The 20,175-nt window shown below is 39.1% G+C and overlaps 1 protein-coding gene across 1 annotated transcript in view; it reads left to right on the top strand.

Annotated features, from left to right (window-relative positions):
• The window catches only part of nrg3b (neuregulin 3b), a 211,243-nt gene that overhangs the window by 155,164 nt on the left and 35,904 nt on the right, over positions 1 to 20,175 (top strand). Inside the window, exon 3 of the mRNA XM_086303657.1 lies at positions 14,156 to 14,229. Coding sequence (XP_086159783.1) covers positions 14,156 to 14,229 — 74 coding nt within the window. The remainder of the gene's footprint in view (positions 1 to 14,155; positions 14,230 to 20,175) is intronic.

Genomic DNA, 20,175 nt, shown 5'->3' with positions numbered 1-20,175 from the left:
CTAAGCTCTCTTCCACATAGGTCTCATCCTGAGCAAACATGGGTTCATTAGGTTTGCTTTTTAATACTTCAGTTTTAAAATCCTCAAGGGTGTGTGACTGGTGTTTTCTGTGTCTATGTGTAGCAAAGGTGGAATAAATATTTGTACTGAAGTTGCAGTCTTTGAAGACACATGCAACTACTTCAAACTTCCTTAAGTGGTTGTTAAGATGCTCAAAATACTGCTTCTCTGAATTAAAAAAAACAGAGCAGCAAAGTAGACAAGTAAATGAAAGAGGTCCACTTTGTGTGACCATCTTCACATGGTGTCGAGACAAATGGGTCTTAAGGGCATTAAATGTTTTAAACGAGCAAGGGCAATCAGTGTGAAGACAAGGGACTGACTGGCTGCGACCACCATTTCCATGCTTTAGTCTGTAGTGTTTTAACAATCCCAACCTCTTCTCTGACTCAAAGCTACATATCTTACACATCCATCTCATGTTGTGGCACCTGAAACAGACAAATTATGTGACAAGTTAAACCTAATCGTTACTAATTTGATCTTACCTTGTGGAGTTCAAATTAGCAGTCAGAAGGTCCTATGTTCTGTAAAAAAAAAAAGAAAGAAAAAAAAAGAAAAAAGGTTATCTATATGCTTTTCAACTAATTTCTACTAACTCAAGGATGCACACTGATATTAATTTTTTTTTTTTTTTTTTTTTTTACATATGTTAGTTCGGTGGCAAATTTAAAACAGGTCAATATGAAGACTTGAGTGAAATCGAGTGCGTATATCGTTTTTTGTTTTGTTATTTTTCAAAATACACCTCATGGCAGCTGTGCAGCAATTATTTTAAACTGGACCGTGGTCGTTTTATTCACAAAGACGTTAGTTAAGGCAGCAGGCGTGTGTTGTTTAGGTGGCCATCTAAGCTGTAAAGTGCTGTGGGAAATTCTGGACATACCTCCTGCCAGGAAAGTTAGTCAGCAAGTCTAGCAGGAAAATACACTATTTGCTAGCGCAGCTTCTTTCAGTGCGGAGAAACTGACTTAAGTAGGTGAGCCAACAGGAACGTACAAAGTTTGTTCCGCTTAAAACTTACATTCATGGTTCTACTTCTTCCCATTTCCGTCAAGTCTGCCAACCGTCGAAATGTGAACCATGGTATGTCTGAAGAAAGACCGCTCAAATGTGGGGAGGGGCTTTGACGTCATGCTCCGAATGCAGAGAAGGTGGCCATATTCACTGATGTCACTCCATTACATTTTACTTGGAAATATCAACTAATTAAGCCAATGAATTGGTTTAGTGAATATTACTTGGATCGAATGATTCAATTTACATACAAAACTGAGGACACATAATTACAAACAATCCTCAAGTAATGCACTACAAGAAAAACTGCTATTTTAGAGTAATAGCACTGAATTTGTATTTTTTTGTAAAATTTATATAGCTAATTGAAATAATAATTACAGGGCCAAAAAAACATTTTTTTCAGTGTAGGCAGGTTGCAGAAGTAAACGTACCAGAGTAGGCACGGTAGCTGTGTGCAGTCACTTTAAGATGTGCCCTCTTCTCTCTAGCACACCCACACACACACACATACACACTCACATTATTACATTGTGCCTCAGTGAGAGAGTAGTTATAGGGAACTCTAATCCATCTTTTACAGATGATACTGTAGCTGAGCTGGAGGGTTTGACTTCAAGACAGTTCATCTACAGACAAAGCTCTACCTTGACAGTGTTGTACACTTTCAGTGTGCGGCTGAGTATTTGTCACTGCGCGTGTATTTTTATGGCGAGTATGCAGAGGCCCTTTAAAGTCCATTAGCATTTACAATGATTTGAGTTCAATCATGCTGAATGCCACCGACAGGATTAAGGTTGTAGATGTCAACAGCATCCAAAATGCTGGACAGAAAAGGCAGCAGTGTCCGCTTTCCTTTAAGAAACACCTTTTAATAAAGCTCTTGAAAATGCAATATCCATCTTCAGGAGAAGGCTGGCCTGCGCGCGGCGCAGAGGAGGGGGGCTCGGCTGTCTCAGGGAAAAGGTTAACTCGACCTGACCTCTTGATGAGCTTCTGATACGAATGCCGATTAGCATTAGCACCTGGAGCTATGTTGCACTGTGGCTTTTGCACTCTGCTGCGCATGACAGAGCAGAGTGATCCCCCAGATCTAAAACCCAGAGACAAATTTGGGACTGTGTAGGCCAAGAAGGGAGACTAAGCATACATCATTATATTGATGTTTACAGAGAAAACCACAGCATAATCCTGTACAGATGATACTTAAAGCTCTTGAGTGCATTCTAAGTGTCAGTTTTTTTCCACCCATTTCTAATGTAAAAATTAATTAAATGTGGCATATGATGGTGACTGCATTCATACTTACTAATTAGAAGCATGAATGTTAGTGTAAACATAAAGATGGAACAGAAGCGTGTGACAGACTGAAGATAGCCACTAGGCTTACTGTAAGTACTTACTTAAGCACTTTTTTTTGCAAGATTAATGTATTGTAACTACAGTATCCATATATCATATGTTTATTTGGTGTAGTGTGTCATCCAAGAATTTAGTGGCATTGATTAAGAAATTAATATAGCCACTACAGTGACCATCAAAATAATGAAAAAATATTGCCGTAAACAGTTTATTTTGCGACACCACGAAACAAACGCGTAAAATGAAACGATAGACGTTTTTATATCGTCATCCGATATATATCGTTATATCGAACAGCCCTAGCCTAAAGCGTAGTACCAAAACACACACAGGCCAAAAAAGAGAGACGCTGCACTCCCTATATATCTGGAAAGAAGCGTAAAACAGGAAAGCCAGTACTGAATCTCTTATAAAAAGGTAAAATCAAAAATAAGCTGTGATACACAGGGGGTTAATGTTTCGTCTCCTGGAGATGACAGTGTTTAAAGAACTGCTGATACTTTGTGTCAAGTGTTAGTCAAATGTAATGTATAAGCAGATCAGTTTCTCTCCCTATACTCTCTCATCCTATAATCACAGTATAATCACGTTTAAATGGCAATGCCCTCTTCTTCAAGACTAAATTGCTAGTCTACAACAAAACATCCCTCTCGGGCTATGATATCCAAGAGACATCTGCATTTAATGTCGCACTTATTTACAAGCTAAAGCACTTTATCGGATAAAGGTAATTTCTTCTCCGTTATTTGTTTGCAGCAACACCTTATTAAAAGATAATGCAGGGAAATAGAGATTTTTAAAGATTGATGTGGTGGCAAAGATTTTATAACACAACAATGAGCACCATCCTACACAAAATCTTGCAAAGTGTGTTTTTTTTAAATAAATGATTTAAACATAAATAATATTTTTTTAATAAAGCTACTACTTTGTTTGCGTTTAAAACATGTGAAGTAAATGCTTGTAAAATGTACACAAGTTCCAACATTTTTAAGCGCATTAAGATTTAAATCCGCCCATCATGTTTTCTCTCAATCCTAAAAGTATCACCAACTTTTTGACAAAGCTCTCCCACTTCATGTGATCTGTCTAGACAAGACTATGATGCTACATACATCTTTGACTATTACAGAGAGGAGGTGAATTATTTAGGTCACTCTCACTCCTGCTGTGATGATGCTACAATTCTTGGCACCTTTTAGCCAGACACAAAAAATCATTCACAAGCAATGTATGGTCTCAAGAATGGCTTTTCTCCAGTTGCTGGGTTAAAGCAACACAGTTGAACTTAATCGCTTTTTTTCCACTGGCGCCGTTCCTAAAGGGCCATGTAAATAATATCAAAGAGAATACGCTTTTACGCACCTCGTTTACGGTGCAGGCCCTGAGTGGGTTTTCCCCCCTCTCTAGTCATCTTTCTTTATTATTGATATTATTATTATTAATAATCACATTATGTCCTCTCAAGGTACAGTTCAAACCCCCCTGCTAAATTTGTAATGCCCCTGCATCAGAAGTGGAGACAGCCAAAAGGATGTGTTGTGGCTGTCTGGTGCTGGCAGTCGCTTGCAGGAAAGAGAAGCCTAATGAATAATAAAAGTCACAGACACGTCTCTGGTGGTTCAGGGAGATATTGTTTTGATGGCTCTCAAGCTCTGTGGTATCTTTAAAATAGCAAGGATTATCTCAGTCCAAATATTCACACAGTTATCACTGCTAACGGCTTAGAAGTCCTAATGTGCCATACTGTATAAACAAGCACAGTTGAAGTTGAAATTGTTTGTGCATTTTAGTCACTGTTAAACTCCTCCTTACCTTTTCCTTGTTAGGAAAAATACATGATATTACCCATAGTGTGGAGTACGGTGACTAAGTGGCCTGGATAGCAAAGAGTCGGAGGGGTGGGAGGGGTTAAGTAGCAAGAACAAAAATAAGTAATGTGGATGTATCCCGGTGGCGATTCCCTGGTGATGGTTGGTGTGCAAATTCATTATGAATTGTTTTGATGCCTGGCTCCATTATGAAATCACTCAATGGAGAAATTTGTTACACTTATTTCTAAATGCCCCAATTATTGAGCCTGTAAAATGCAAAACCTGACCCCTGAGAGCCAAATGACAAAGCCCTTTCCTGGTTTTCTCTCTAAACCTTGCTCAAAAATTGATCCGTTCACAAAAGAAAGCATAAGAAAATGCATTCAGAGATGGCTGTTACTCGATATTCAAGATAGTTGAAACAATGGACTTGGTTGTGTTTATTTTCCTTTAGTTCAGAAGGGAAATACATAGCTTTAATTCTAGTAAATGTCTATTTTTTTAATCACTAGAAGTGCAAAAACCTTAAGACCTAAGGGTTAATAATACTAGGACTAGAAGTGCAAATCTTATGAATATTTAATCCATATGGACGACTGGTAAATCCATCCCTATGCTTGAGGAGTATAGCTTTAAATATTCATCTTTTCAAAACAGAATTAGAATTTCCCAGTTTGTTTCTGCTTGGGTTTTTTGTTTTTTTTGTTTTTTCCAAATTGCATGCCCATGCACAAACATACTCCCGTTCGCAAATAAAAGCAAAAAGACATCTCTGAAGATGAAGAGGAGTACATCTCCTTTAGCAGCATCCCTTCTCTCTCACTGTGTCCGTCTCCCCTCGCCCTTTTTCTTCCTCTCTGTTATCTCTAGTGCTTTGAAACAGCACCTGTTACAGCCTTGCATCTTGGGAGCTCCGTTATGATGTAGTGCACACTCCTGCGTGATACAGTGCCAGCTCCCAGTTTCAAGTTCAGCCCTGCTTATGTGAGAGGCAAACAAGCTGGGATGTCTTCATCCTCCAAGAGCTTAATGACTTCTTGGAGCATTTGGATAGGGCACGCCAGACCAGAGCGTCATGTGCTGGTTTTCTTTTTATGCCCCCGCGCTTACTGCAATGTTTTGCTTTGCTTGTTAGTTCACATTTGATGGGTAGATTTCTTTTTTTTTTACTTGATGGATGAGATGGTCGCGGCACCCTTGTTTACTGTCTTAGCTGATAAAAATGTAATGGTGCCTACACCAAAATGGGGACATCGCAGCAGCAATTACACCAGGGTACAGCTCAAGGAAATGTAGTGTACTGTAAACACTATTTAGCAGGGATGGAAAATGTATTCAGGATACCATCCAAAAAGGGGGGGAAGAGAAATGAGGACACTATAACCTCACTTAACTATATTCACCATGTATTTACTTCAGCAGTAAAGTGGCTCATTAGTGAGAACCTTAATGAAGCCATAATTACTGTGGCTGTGTTTTCATGTGCAATTTCTGACCCTGTAATTCTTTGGCTTGACAATGTATATCCTAATCACACCATTATATTATGGATCTAATCGTACATCATACAGACTTTACACGTCCACAGACAGTGAAACAGCTTATTAACAGATTGTTATGTCATCACCTTAATTAAGTTGTTTACATTCATTACGCCAAATAGTCTACTACTACTACTATTACTACTACAGTAGCATTATATACATTTAACTCAAACAAAAGTTCCTGTACTTTTCTTTTTGTCATATGCGTTTCGAGGATAGGCACATCCCAGCAGCTGCATATTACTTATGTATGTAAACAGCTCACATGTAACAGTAGACATCTATAAAACCTCTCTCAAGGTATAAATGATGTCTCTACCTGCTCTGCTCCACCGCTGCAAAAGACAGATCGCACAATGTGCCGCTGCGCGCCGAGATACAGGTAAAAGACTGTCTTCATTGGAGACGTTTTGGCATTATTGTTATTTATTTTTCAGCTTAGAACAATCGGGGCACACTGCAGCCAGCTCATACCTATTCTTCCCCCATAGCTCATCAATAACAATGAGAGAAGTGTCAGCCACTGATTATGCTTTGATATTGAGAGTGAAGCAATGATGGTTGCGTGTGTACATGTTTGTTTGTTTGTGTGTATGAGAGTGTGCGTCTGTGTGTGTGTGTTTCTTATTATAAAAGAAATGACTGAGGTCTGCTTTTTTCCGCTTATAAGAATGGATAATAAAATGGATTTCTGTCAGTCATCCTGACCTTCCCAGTGGTAAAAATTAGACTGTGGTGGAAAGCAAATGTGGCTTAAATCAGCCGCATGCCCTCAGCCTCCTTCTGTAATGCATTCATACACTCAACAGGACTATATCATGGACTGCAGCAGGTGCTGTATCTCAAAACTGAGCAAATTAAAATACCACAGCATTCACCAGCCCCACACAGTGAATAGATTTTAAATAATTTATTTCAATATTTAGCAATTAACTTAATGCCATATTGCATCTGTGCTTCAATGCATATGCAAATCTTGATTTTATTATGCGTGCCTTGTAGGTCAAGTTATGGAAATTAGGGGTAACGCCCAATTCAGTAATACTTGAAAACATCAACCGCACCAGTTGGTGTGCCATATGAAATGTGGCAGCGAGTCAAAAGACTTGGTGCAGTGTGATAAATGTGTCTATTGAGTGTGGCGAGAACCCCTGCTGCCAAATAATGATTGCCTTTGATAGTGAGCCTGAAGAAAATCATTTCCAAGAAGTCAGGTAATTAGGGAAAACCTGGTCCGGTCCAACATTACCTGTGTTACAGATTATATGTAGATACTTTAAGTTTACATGCAATTATTGTGAACAGACGAGATAAAGCGCCAAATTTCGGTAACATGCGGCGTCTCTCCCTCTCATGTTTGCTAATTTTTCTAAGGCATCTGTTCATGCCAGCGTAAAAAGTTGTTAATTTCACTGTGGCAAAATGATCCAACATCTAACAGCTGGAAATTGTAATTTCCTGCAGTTCTGGGTTAGCCAGCTTTAGTCACATGTGGACTAATTGTCTCAGGCACAGATACATTTTATACTGAGCTAGAGACTATAGGTGTGTTCAGCTCCAGATTTCAAGTGAAAGGTGATACAATCATAGTATTGATCCTTACAGGATGTTGTATGCTATCTTATAAAAGAATTGAGTTTAAGGAGGGGGGGGGGGGGGTGTCTGTTAATAAGAATACATATCAAAAAAGGTCATGTATATTTGTTAGTCCATTGCTAGAAGCAATGTTTACATTTGTATAGTTTAAGACATCCTCCTTTTTTCTGGATGGAGTTCAACAAAATTCTTAACGTACAGTTGTTACAGTCAAGATTGGAATGAAATCTTCTGAAATTTGTATTTCAGGAGCTCCTTGCTTATTTTTGAGCGTTAGATCGAATCGCCACACTTGAGTTTGTACAGTAAATATCAGATTACAGCAGGTTAGATTAGCTTAGCAGCTTTGCTAATAAAAGCTAGCTGGTTGCATTAGCACTCATAACTGCAGCTTCAAAGGTAATTTCAGCTAAAATGACTTGTAAAACTTTAATGTCAATTAAAGAACTCCATAAACTGCACAACAGAAATTGCCACATCATTACAGCTGCCTGTGAACAGATGTTAGTAAAAAAGCAAGCTATTAATCCCCTGTTAAATTCAGTAATAAACAATTTATCTAGTTAAAACTATTACTGACAGTGTGCTTATGAAAATACATGATGGGTTTAACCACATATAAGTTGAAATCCTCTTTTGGGGGGTTATTTTGCCTTTACTGGGCAGAACATTTAAGAACATTAAGCCAGAGCAAGGGCCAATGACTCACAAGAAACAGTCCGGTGTGAAATCAAACCCAAGCCCCTGCAGCCATTTGGCATGTGGCTCACCTGCTTAGCCAGGCAACCTATAGCGGCAACATAGGTTCAAAGCCTTAATCATTCATCGTGTCAGAAAGTGCTATCCCCTGACAGTAGGCTTTGGCACCTCCTCTGTGCCTCATCAGCAGTAGCATATGGAGTTATTTTATAGAACATGCGGAAGCTAATATGCACTGGTGTCAGAAGGTAAATGAAGTTTGGTTGACATGATCACACTCCCTTCCCTTATCTCCTCCTTGAACCTCCATTCCCTCCCCTTGCACTGAAACTATCCTTCATTTTTCTTCCTGCTAATTAACAGGCAGAATGGTGATTAGTTATGAGGCAGAGCTCCCCACCCTCCTGTCATCCTCCAGACTCAGAGGTGTATTTTTTCTGTGACTGGAACATGTGTTAAAAGCAGCTGGGTAGTCAAAGACAGCTCTGGAGCAGTAGGGGAAAACACGCTCTGAGTCTATAGCTGCTGTTCATATACACAGTGACTACAGGGTATAAGCAAACACACACAGACACACACTTCACTTTGAGATATTCAAAGTGAATCCCAACAATGCACGCAAACATAGATATGAGATTTTTCCTCCCTTTTCCCTCCCTCTTTGGAGATACAGACATATACTCAAAGCATGTCATTATCTCACATTGTTTATCATCCATTCAGGCATTCAACGCCATTTTCCTGCAAACACATTTACAAAGCATTGTTCATATTTCATTGAGGAATTCTGAGCTTATTTCACAGTACTACAAAGATGACAGGAAGAGAGAGAGATGTAGACAAACAGACAGGAAGCCCAGATGTAAACAGATAGCCAGACAGGCATTCTGCCTTTGGGGTTGTGATTCAGAATACTAACAAGGCGTCTCAGCTCACACCCAGGGATAGAAGGTGTGATGCAGGGCAGAGCCAAGCGGCGGGAGGGGAGGGAAAGCGTACCCTTGAAATCTTGCTCGCCATCTCAGTTCCCTCTCTGAACATCATTGTTTGACTGAGATTGTCATACTGACAAAAACAAAAGGACAGTGCATATCTCTCACAGCTAAACAAGGAAATCAAGAACGTAGCTATTCTCTAAGTTTCTGTTTGGCTGCTAAAAATGTGCCACAATCTGTCATTTTATCAAAAGGCGTTGGCGTTGGAGAGAGGAAGCGTTTCTCATAGTTCCTTCAATCAGCACTCGCAGCAATATTGGACTAATATTGGAGCTAATGGTCTGTTTGATGAAGCGATAAGGTCCAGAGAAAGGAGTAGAAGGGAATAGCTGTAGTGCGAATGACAGTTCTGTTTAGTTTTGCTTTTATTGGCTGTTTGGTTTATGCAACAAAACAATTTCATTTAAGAAAAGATCATGGATTAGGTTAAAATACATCCATTCACAGCATTAACCCTCGCACACTTAAAGGCACCCTTTGCATTTTTAATGTAATGCTAAAGGACCCTTCACAAATTCCCCTACGCAGCGTTTCAGGAAGATTACTATTAGCTATTGAGTCACAGCACCAGTGTCACTGGATGCATTGTGCATATTTTTTTTACACAAGCAGCTTTGAAAAGTGTCATATTTGGCGCTGTTGGAGTGAGAGTGGGTTCATTTCCTTTGGTATGTGTTTAATAAGTTCTTAACATAAAGGTAATGGAAACGTCACATTAACATTTGATGCAAAATAACATTTCGTGTCCACGCCCTTCTCATTGCAAACCTCACATACCGAGCTGCTTTAATGTGGTAATAAATCTAAGCTGTTTGCATCAGTCATTTGGACTGCTGCTTTACGCATCGCATGGCATGTTCTTTTGCATATTCCATTTTCACTGTAAAATGTTCAATCAGATTTAATAGTCTATCTCTATGGTGATTAATGATAATTTTTAGATGGGTGTTGGATTTAATATGATTTCTCAAAGCTTTCATTTGCGATCACTTAAATTAGGTTGGCTTTTGTCTCTTTTGTCTCCTAAAATGCATAGTGAGTAGATGATGATTGTAAGAATCCACCTGATGCTCTTCACCACAAACATTTTTGCATCTAGTTATCTATCACGGAATAGTTCTTCCCTAAAATGTTCTTGGGAGTTATACAAGCATTTCTGCTGTGGTTTTTGCCTAATATATTCGATGTTTCAGATGTTTAGAGCTAGTGCAGGGTATTGATAGGGCCGTGAGCCACGCTGCGAGAATCTTTGTGTAGTTGTGTATATTTGTATGAAAGAAAGATTTGCAGAGTTTAGAGAATCCTCAGTTTTGAATTAGTCATTTTTCAGGCTGATTAAGAGGCAGGAGTCTGGCTGTAGGAGAGACAATGACAAGAGAGAATGGAGTCCTTCATCCTCCTTTGGTTTCTTGAGCAGAGGACTATAGAGGTTTTGTGTGTTTTGCTTATTACTCTGGAAATGAAATGACACAAAGAGTCAGAGTTTTAAGATTTAGAGGGTTTAATTCAAGGGTATTTTTCACACATCATTTGAACGGTAATGAGTCTCGCTATTTAAAGGTGCAGTTAGAGAGGTTTTTACTGCCACATAACACCAAAATGGCCCTTTCAACGATCTTACCTTGCAGCTTGACAGCGATGTTGTTCGTTATGAAGGCAACACAGATGTCAAAAGCTTTTCAAACTGACTTTTGACAACCCCCGTAATTCAAGATGTTTTTATACATTTCAGTGCAACTTAGCATAATAATAACTTTGATGTGAAAGGGGTGGTTTGTAGTGAAGATCAATTTATCAGGGCATCTGTCAGTGCACACAATATGCAAAAAAGTTGAACAGTTACAGATGTCCGGACTGCAAACGACAGATTAAAACCTTTAGCAATTAGCTCATTCACATAAAGCAACAATTACAGATAAATTTAGTGGACAGCAAACCAAACCCAAAAAGGAGTTCCCAAAAATAGTTGAGATGATGTGCAAAAAAACAATAAAAACAAACTGTGATGAAAATTTAAAATCATTAAAGTCTGAATTGAAAATAAAATGTAATAAAATAAAAGAAAAATAAACAATGTAGAATTTTATGTCGATCCTGGTACGCAGAGGTCAAGACCGAAGACCAGTATTGAATAGCCATCATCTGTATACCTCCAGGCTGCAATGCATTAAAACAAAACACAATTCTGTGGTAGAAATCAATGCATGGGCTCTAGAACCACTTCTGAAATCCAATGCCACCTTCTGTCTTCACATGCAAGTGGATACTTGTCTCTACCGTGCACAGAAACAAGCATATGTTAAGACAAAACTGGGCCAGAGGTTGGTAAAGATGAACTGAGGTGAAGCAGAAAACTGCCCCATGATCTCATGAATAAAAATATAAAAACAATTTTTGGAAATCATGAATGATGCACCCCTAAAAGAAAATTAAACTAGGCTCTCATATACATGTTTGCTTGTTAACAGTAAACAGCTCGATAGCTAGATCAGATTAGTGCACACAGCAAGGCCCCAATAATGCTGAGTGGTACACATTTGCAACAGCATAGTGTCATGCGGTGCAGAAAAGGACCCAAATGCAGGCTGCTGATCTAGAACATGATAAACAGAAAATCAGCCTTTATTCAGGTTGAGTAGTAAGACTGTGGAGGTCCAAAACAGAAAATCAACTGAAGGGTTCAAAAGGCTTAAGCAAAAGCACATAAGGCTTAGCAAACAGAGAGAACAAAACAAGTTTGGAACACAGGCAATCTGACAAAGGGAGACAGCAACGATTTATAAACATAAGGGTGACTGGGGCAGAATGGAGACGCCTGGGAAACTAGACACAGCTGGACTTAATCAGATAATGAAACATTTTTTTTTTTTTTTTTTTTTTTTTTTGATAATGAAACATTGGTAGGAGAACGTAAAACATGGCCCAAGAGACATATGGCTATCAGCATAAAACAGGAAGTAATATGACACCAAGACAAAGACTTGACAACAAGATACAAGGAGACATCAAAGCGATGAAGCTAGCATGAATAACAAAAAATACAAAGCAACAACAACTAAGGACTAAACATTATGACCATGAACCTAATGCAAAATGAAGATACAGAATAAAAATACAAACTAGAATATAAAGAACGGGAAGTGACTAGAAATGATAAACCATATTAGACTGACAGAAGTGAAAAGAAAAAAAAACAGCTATAAGAACAGCAAAATTAGACAACTATAATCAACGAGAGAATTTAACAATAACCTAGTCCCAACAAACTAAAGCTTAGATTTCAAAATCCCAGAACCATGACAAATGGCTCTGTACTTTAGTAGAATCCAGGTGCAGACCTGCCACCTGTTGAAAACACCGCTTTCACTGAAATAAGAAATATGACAAAGAAAGCCCTGAAGTATTGAAAAGCTGAAATTTTACATCAAGCAAGAATAGGGAAATATTTTGCATTAGAAAGACGCATAAATATGCCTCAGACACAGCTTTTAGAAATTCGAATGAATGTTTTCAGCATTTGATATACTGTTTTTGTGCTATTTTCAAAATACATATAAAATTTTAACGTTTTGCAAAACACTGCTTCTTATTTTCTGTGTCTTAAACTTATGCAGAAATTTCACTGGCCTTTTTGCAGACTCACCAAATCGGTGCAGATTCAATAATTTGGCTACAAAATAAACATTACCATGTAGAAGCATTTACATAAAGATGGAAAACTGCACCTATTGAGCTGAGTTATGGAGTATAAACGTCCACCAAAGACCTAAAAACAGAGGAATTTTTTACAACCTTATAACAATTTTTCTGACTTTCCCATTTCCATTGCTGCTTACTCTTTTTTTTTTCTTCAAAAATATGGTTCACTTTTTCTTTTTATTTATTTATTAATTTATTTCAAGCCAAGCTAAGAGAGACTGAATGGTCCACTTCTGCGTGTCACTCATCCAATGCATTAAACTGCATTGGGGTGGTGGGTGGTGGACAGTGCTGCTGGGTGGGGTTGTTTGGCACTGCTGGAAACATGGTGGACAGATATTGATGGATATTGTGGCGGTGTTAATCCCCCATCGTCTACCAACAATAAAGCACCGAATGATGGAATGGCGAAAGTATAGACAACTCTGACATGTCCCTCGCTCATGTACAAGTTTATGTCGAAACGGCACATCAAAGCAAATCCTCCAATTGTCTCACCTAATCTTTGAAAGAGCAGAGGGATGGATCAGCCTACTGAATGTCCCCGCACTGTGCCCACTATTGAAGACAGAAATAAAAGTATTTAAGTCTCTTGGAGACAAAAGCTATTGAGGATTGTGCCAAACTTGGTTCCTCATAACTATGAGTTGTTTTGAAAAACTTGATGAATATAGTTTGTCACGCTTTTTTTTAAATTATGAAACTATATGTATGTTTTCATTCATTCATTTGTGCATTCTACAGGTCCGATTTGGCCAATAAAGTAAAATTGATATTTGTATTGCTAAATATCCCCAATCAGTCATCAACTGTCATAATTTTAGTAGGTATATAACAGTTGCTCAAGGATCTGCAGGAATCAGCAGTAGAGGCATATTTATTTGATGATGAAGGTAAATATTTGGACCATGCCAGGACTTTGTTTATATGATTGTTCAAACTATGGCAGCTTCCCTTCCCTTGAAAATCTTGCATTGCTGCATCCATGCCAAGTACTATCCACTCCCAGTATCCCATTTTCTTCCTCTGGGACGTGGCATTCCTGCCAGTCATGTGCTATCAGTGAGACTGCAGGCACTTCTTGGGCCTGCCCAACTATCTTCCCCTCTCTGTCTCTGTCCTCACTCCACCCCTCTCCACAGTTGCTGTGTATCTCCCTTGACCACCTCGGTCCTTAGCGAGCACTCCACTCCACTTTTTTTTTTTAGCAATCCATTCATTCATCTGTCTAGGCTCTTCCTGTTTTCAACTTTCTTTATCTAAAAGTCCCTTCAGCTGATAGTTCATACTGGTACTTTTTGCTCTGTTTGTCTTGCCTCTAATCTCAAACCTCGCTCTGTGTCTCTTTTTTTCCCTCTCTCTCTGACAGGTGTAAAGAGGGCTACCATGGACTACGCTGTGACCAGTTTGTTCCCAAGACAGATGCTATCTTGTCAGATCCAAGTACGCTCCCTATTCTACCCTTTATTTTTCAGTCTTGGTGTATTGATCTGAAACATAAAAACAAATTCATAACAAGTGCACGCTACATGCCCTTGTGCAAATCTCTTACTGTACTATATTTATCAGTAAGACAAATTAGCCTTAGATTAACTGTTATCTGTTTAAGTCTGTTGGTCTTGTACAGTAATACTATGTGATTAAAGTATTGTGTGGGACTTTATATTGAAAAAACTAACATTTCCAATATGGTTCAGTCATTTTGAAGTATACAAATGCAGAGAACCTCCAGGCGCTCCTTAAGTTGACAAAGGTGGTCAAAGAAAAATGTTCAGCTTAGCGGGGTAAAAGGTTAAGATTCATGCTAAAGTTTTTCTGCTACGTGTGCATTGAAAATAAAAAAGCAAGGGTATTACGGCACTGAATTCATTCAATAAAGAAAAGATATTTTTTTCATTTACTTTAATATCTCCTACTATATCTACAGAGGTGATCACACATTGGATATTGTGTCAAACGTGGGGGTTTTCATTTAAATATTAATGCAAGCAGTTATTACTGCAGTCAAAGATATTATTTAGTTACCGGGTAAAATGTGTATCCCGATAGATTTATTTTCATTGGCCTACATGAATGTCCCTCATATAGATGCATGAAAAATCCCTTGCATGTTTTATAATCATGCTTTTATTTAGCCTAAAGGAAGGAAAGTATTCACTTTCCTGGTGTTCGTGAAAAACTGTTCCCCTAAAGTGATGACAGCTGTGTGGTGTACTTAAAAAAAAAAAATAAAGCAAAAGAAGAAAAACTGGAGGCCCAGAGCCGTTCCCGTGAGAGTGCAGTTTTACAAATTCACACTGTTTTATGGAGTGACTCGTCTCCTCCGCACCAAGAGTCAAAGAGAAAACTTAACTCCTATTGCCGTCTGTTTGATTCCATCAGGCCCGCTGAGAGTCCATTAATGGAGTCACAAGCCAGTGTCACAAAGTTTGTTTTATGCTCTCGCATGGCACACAGTTTTCACACTGGGATTTGTTTTATGTTCTATAGGCAGACATTAATTTTCCAGCGTGTCCAGCTCAAGAGATTTTTATGATGCTATTTAAAATAAGCCGAATTCTACTGTGCTTTGGATAAAAACGGACTCTCAAACAAACCAGTGAATTACAACACAGCCGTGGTACTTGTAGATTTATTGAAATATATAAGACAATATGCCTCAGAAGGCAAAATATGAAACAAAAAGGTGAAGTTTTTACACCGTATCGTTCAGAAGACAAAAACTTGCATTTCAGGGGCGAGCATCTTTTACAGTGGCTATAGGTAGACCTATAAATCAGTTTAATTAGCATGAGGGAAGCACAACACTTCAGAGCAAGGATCTCCCAGGCTGTGGAAGCAATCCCTGAGCTGTTAAGCTGTTAAGGAGTTGCTGCTCTTACTGTAACAGTTTCACTGTGTCATTCAGTCAGGAGTCAACCAGCAACAATAAGCAACCTAGAGAACTGCCCCCATCTGATAACACAAAATTAAGCTCACACAAATGACCACATTTGGATTTTTATGAAATCAGCAAAATATTTATCAACAATTCTGTCAAAAATACAGTTTAGAAATATTTATCGCTTAAAGGTGGTAAATTAATTCATATCTAATTTGACTTACCTCTAATACGTGCATTCATTAAATTTGTGATAAAGTGCCTTGCATTGATAGAAATGTTTGATTTCTTGCAATGCGAACGGTACTTTTGTCCAACCTGATCATATAAATGATGTTGTTACTTCATAAACAGACGACAGACATGAACAGGGCCCCGCCGATGGATCTGATTGATCACCATTCTTGTTCAGAGCCACGTTCACCTGTTTGTTTACATCGTCAGCTAGGTATCCTAGCATTACATGCTAGGCTGTAATGCGGAAAAGACTGATGAGCAGTTTAAGAGAAAATTGCCTCTTGCAACTGTCATCACTTGCACCCCATCACTTAAATAAATCCATTACCTCGTGTTGCAGGGTTTGGCACAATTTTGTTTCTCCTATATCTGAACCACGAGCCACATGCTCCTCCATGTTTGGCTGTACGACTGCTTTCATAATAACTACTAACATTTTTAGTAGTTTTTTTTTTCAGGTCTGTGCTGTGCTTGATTGCACCAGCTGTTGACCTATTGAAGATTTGTAAGCTACACTCACTGGCCACTTTATTAGGTATAGCATGCTAATGTGGTGGCATTGACTCGACAAGGTGTGCGAAACATTCCTCTGAGATTTTGCTCCATATTGACATGACAGTGTCACGGAGTTGCTGCAGATTTGTAGGCTGTTCAGTCATGATGTGAATCTCCTGTTCTATCACATCCCAAAGTTAGACTGAGCTCTGGTAACTGTGTGAGTACACTGAACTCATGTCATGTCTCTTTTAATGTTCAAGAGACCAGTTTGAGATGATTTGAGGTTTGTGACATTCTGCTGCAAAGAGCCATCAGAAGACTGTGGTCACAAAGAGATAAACATTGTCAGCAGCATTTAAAAGAGGCTCATATCATACTGAGGGGCCCAAAGTGTGTCAAGAAAATATTCCCCCTTACACCAACAGCAGCCAGAGCTGTTGATACAAGGCAGGATTAATCCAAGCGTGAAGCTTTTATGTTGTTTATGCCAAATTCCGACTTTCTCATCCAAATGTTGCAGCCAACTTCAAGACTCATCAGATCAGACAAGGTTTTTCCAGTCCTGTATCATCTAATTTTAGTGAGCCTTCACAAATTATAACCTCTGTTTCCTGTTTTTACATGACAAGAGGAGTAGGAGCGCTACGGTGTGGTCTTCTGCTGTTTTAGCCCATTTGTTTCAAGGGTCAATATGTTTTGTGTTCAGAGATCTACTTCAGCATACTCTAGTCACAATGAGTGGTTATTTGACTTAATGTTGTCTGAGTTTGAAGCAGTCCAGCCATTCTCCTCTGACCTCTGGCATCAATGAGACATTTTTACCCAGAAAAGTTGCCGCTCAGTGGGAAGTTTTTCTTTATCAGACCATTCTCTGTAAACTCTAAAGATGGTTGTGTGGTAATATCCCAATAGATCAGCAGTTTCTGAAATACTCAAACAGGTTTGGCACAACAACCATGCTGTCACTTAACTCACCTTCCCCATTCTGATGTTCTGATTGAACTTCAGCAGGTCATCTTGACCATGTCTACATGCCTATATGAGTTGCTGCCACCTGATTGGCTGATTAGATATTTGTGTTGACAAGCAGTTGAACAGATATACCTAAAAAAAAGTGGCCAGTGAGTGTAAATAGGCTAATGGCAGGTTCAAGATAAAGGGCTAATCAGCTAAAGACTAACCTACCAGGAAAATTACTGATCTTTCTGGTGGTCAGTCCACCCCCATTCATCTTGTGAACCCTTTAGACAGATGTATTAGCCATTAGCAAGCTGGCGTCAATGTTTATTAGATGTGGACAATGGGCCAAAAGCCTTTTTATTTTTTTCCTTCTCACACTGAATGCACTGTTCAGAGGCTTCCAATCTACAAATAGAAATGATCAGAGGAGTGCTGGAAGAGCTTTATATATCAGGGAGTATGGAAAATCAAAAAATTGCTTAGTGTTTTTAATCAGAATGCTTCTCTTGTGCTGGAAAATAGAATCAATAAAATGCTCTGTACAAACAAGCTACTGAAGAAATCTTCAGTAGTAGGTTAAGACGGTGCACCGAGTACACCCCTGACCTTCACAAGAAAAAGAAAAAAAAAGAAACTGACAGCTTTATCGTGAATTTGTCTTGCATAACCTCTCAATGGCCACAACAGTTAATCACAGAAAACAGCTTCCAGTGACCGTGACCAATAACACAGGAAGATTTGAGAGTCGGAGGGGAATGGAGCCTAGTTTTGATCTGTGTTGATACACACTCATCTAATATTTACCCAGATTACCAAGGGTTTGGAGGATTATCCTGCCTCCAAAATCCAAATCACGTAATGACATACAGCACAAACATACATGCATATACCAACAACAGCTAAATCTTAAGCGCTGATGAAATTCAGCGTGTGTACAAATAAGCAACTGTAGTTTTTTTGCCGGGCCATGCCACGCTTTTCTGCTTTCAGCTTTCATTTTGGATCAATATCTGAGCACCTTACAGTCACAAATCATTTCTTGCCCCTTATCCTTTTTCTTCGTATCGACTGGTAAAATACTCAAAAGAGCAGTTTGGACCACAGTGCCGCTCAGTCACTCACTCATTCACACGTCCTCACAGAAGTAGATAGAGAATCACAGGCGAAGGCGTGTTAGAGTTTAATCAAATTTTAATTTCAATTATGATTTTTGGCTCCAATGATTATGAAAACAAGGTAATTGAGATAAAGCGATTATCATGCGTCAGTCGTTATCACAATAGTGCTGTGGCCCCTCCCTGAAAGCCCAGACCTGCTCCTTGTTTAATTCAGTTCCAGGCGACATGGCGAAAAAAGGAGTCTTGGGTCAACAAGATCTATTGAGACGAAGTAATAGTCAGAATACACTTGTGTCACTCAGCCCTCACTCGCTCTCTGCTTGTGACTTTTGTGCAGGTCTGTCAGGTCACATAACAAAATTGCCTCGTGGACATGTTGTTGCCACTGTCTGCACCCACAAAACTCCCATGATGGAGACTACAGTTAACAGGGACTTTTTAAAAATTATTTTTATTACTTAAATTATATACATTGATAAAGGAAAAATAATCCAGTGTAAAAAAAAGAAAAAGTAAATGTAGTAGTAAGTAATCTCGCTATTAATCAAAATAATCACAATATTGATTTTTTTTTTTCTACAACCGAGTCCATCCTGCACATGACAGAACCACATGGACTAAAAGAATTAAGTCCTCTCTGTAACACTCGAGCTGTACTGCAGTGAACTCAGCTTTGGAAATAATGCTGGAGTTTAACATATTGGTGCACAGGGGAAGTGGTGGAGTCTTTAAGTGGAGCGATGGCAGAGTAGGAAGGTAGCAATTTAGTTTATAACTGCTTGAGGATGTGGATTGAGTTTCTTTTTTAACCATGAAAAAGTTTAGAGCATCCCACTAATGGTGTTCAGTTGGGCAAGTCGCACTTCTGAGACTACAGAGGGGATATTTCGGTAGAAGACTGAAGAGGAGGCGGAGGAAAGATGGGCCTTTTTGGTTTTTACCCGGTTTACTCACAAAGAGGAAGGAGGCAATCCTCTAATTTGAACTATTGATCTTCTGTAGATATTATGCCTGGAGTAAGTAGCTACACAGGATATCGAATTCAATAACAGACACAGACACACATTGACTCTGCAGTTCCCTTCTCACCCAAGTGAGGGAGGGGATTAAGGATTTGATTCACTCCTGCCATTGTCTCTCCCACCAGCCAGATTCCTGCCTCTTAATCGGGCCAAAAGCATCTGACATGATGCACAGGTATTCTCCAAGCTTGCTCAAGGCTCCCATAAGATGCCGTGAATGATTCCCCCGGGTGCTTCGAGTTGCCAGTGCGAAGGATTGGGAGCCTGCACATATTATGATTGGTGAATGTCTCCAGACAAGGCAATGCCAGAGGAAGGGATGTGTATCAGAGTTGTAATGACATCATCTGCACAGGCTATGACAGTCAGGGCGATTTAGAGTGGAGAAGGGTTGGCTGTTGCCATGGGCAATCACAGGAAAAGGCTTGACTGTATAATACAGATCAAGTAACGTCAGAAAGATGCTGCATTCATTTTTTTTTTTTTTTAAGGAGGGCGAGTCAGAAAAGTGTAAAAAAAAAAAAAGTAAGAAAAGTGGTAGCCATATCTTGATTTCACAGTTATATCTCCGAACTCTTTGTGGCAACAAGAGTTTTCCCCCTATTTTATAGACATTTTTTTAGAGGTTCCAACACATAATCTGTCAGGGCTTGGCAAGCCATCTTCTATTTAA

The sequence above is a fragment of the Aulonocara sp. 'chitande type north' Nkhata Bay genome, linkage group LG8, assembly GCF_057382095.1.
Source record: "Aulonocara sp. 'chitande type north' Nkhata Bay isolate Kocher_YH1m ecotype deep benthic linkage group LG8, A_spYH_male_GT1.1, whole genome shotgun sequence".
NCBI lineage: Eukaryota > Metazoa > Chordata > Actinopteri > Cichliformes > Cichlidae > Aulonocara > Aulonocara sp. 'chitande type north' Nkhata Bay.
The sequence above is the reverse complement of the archived record's forward strand: the minus strand, read 5'-3'. Positions and strand labels throughout refer to the sequence as shown.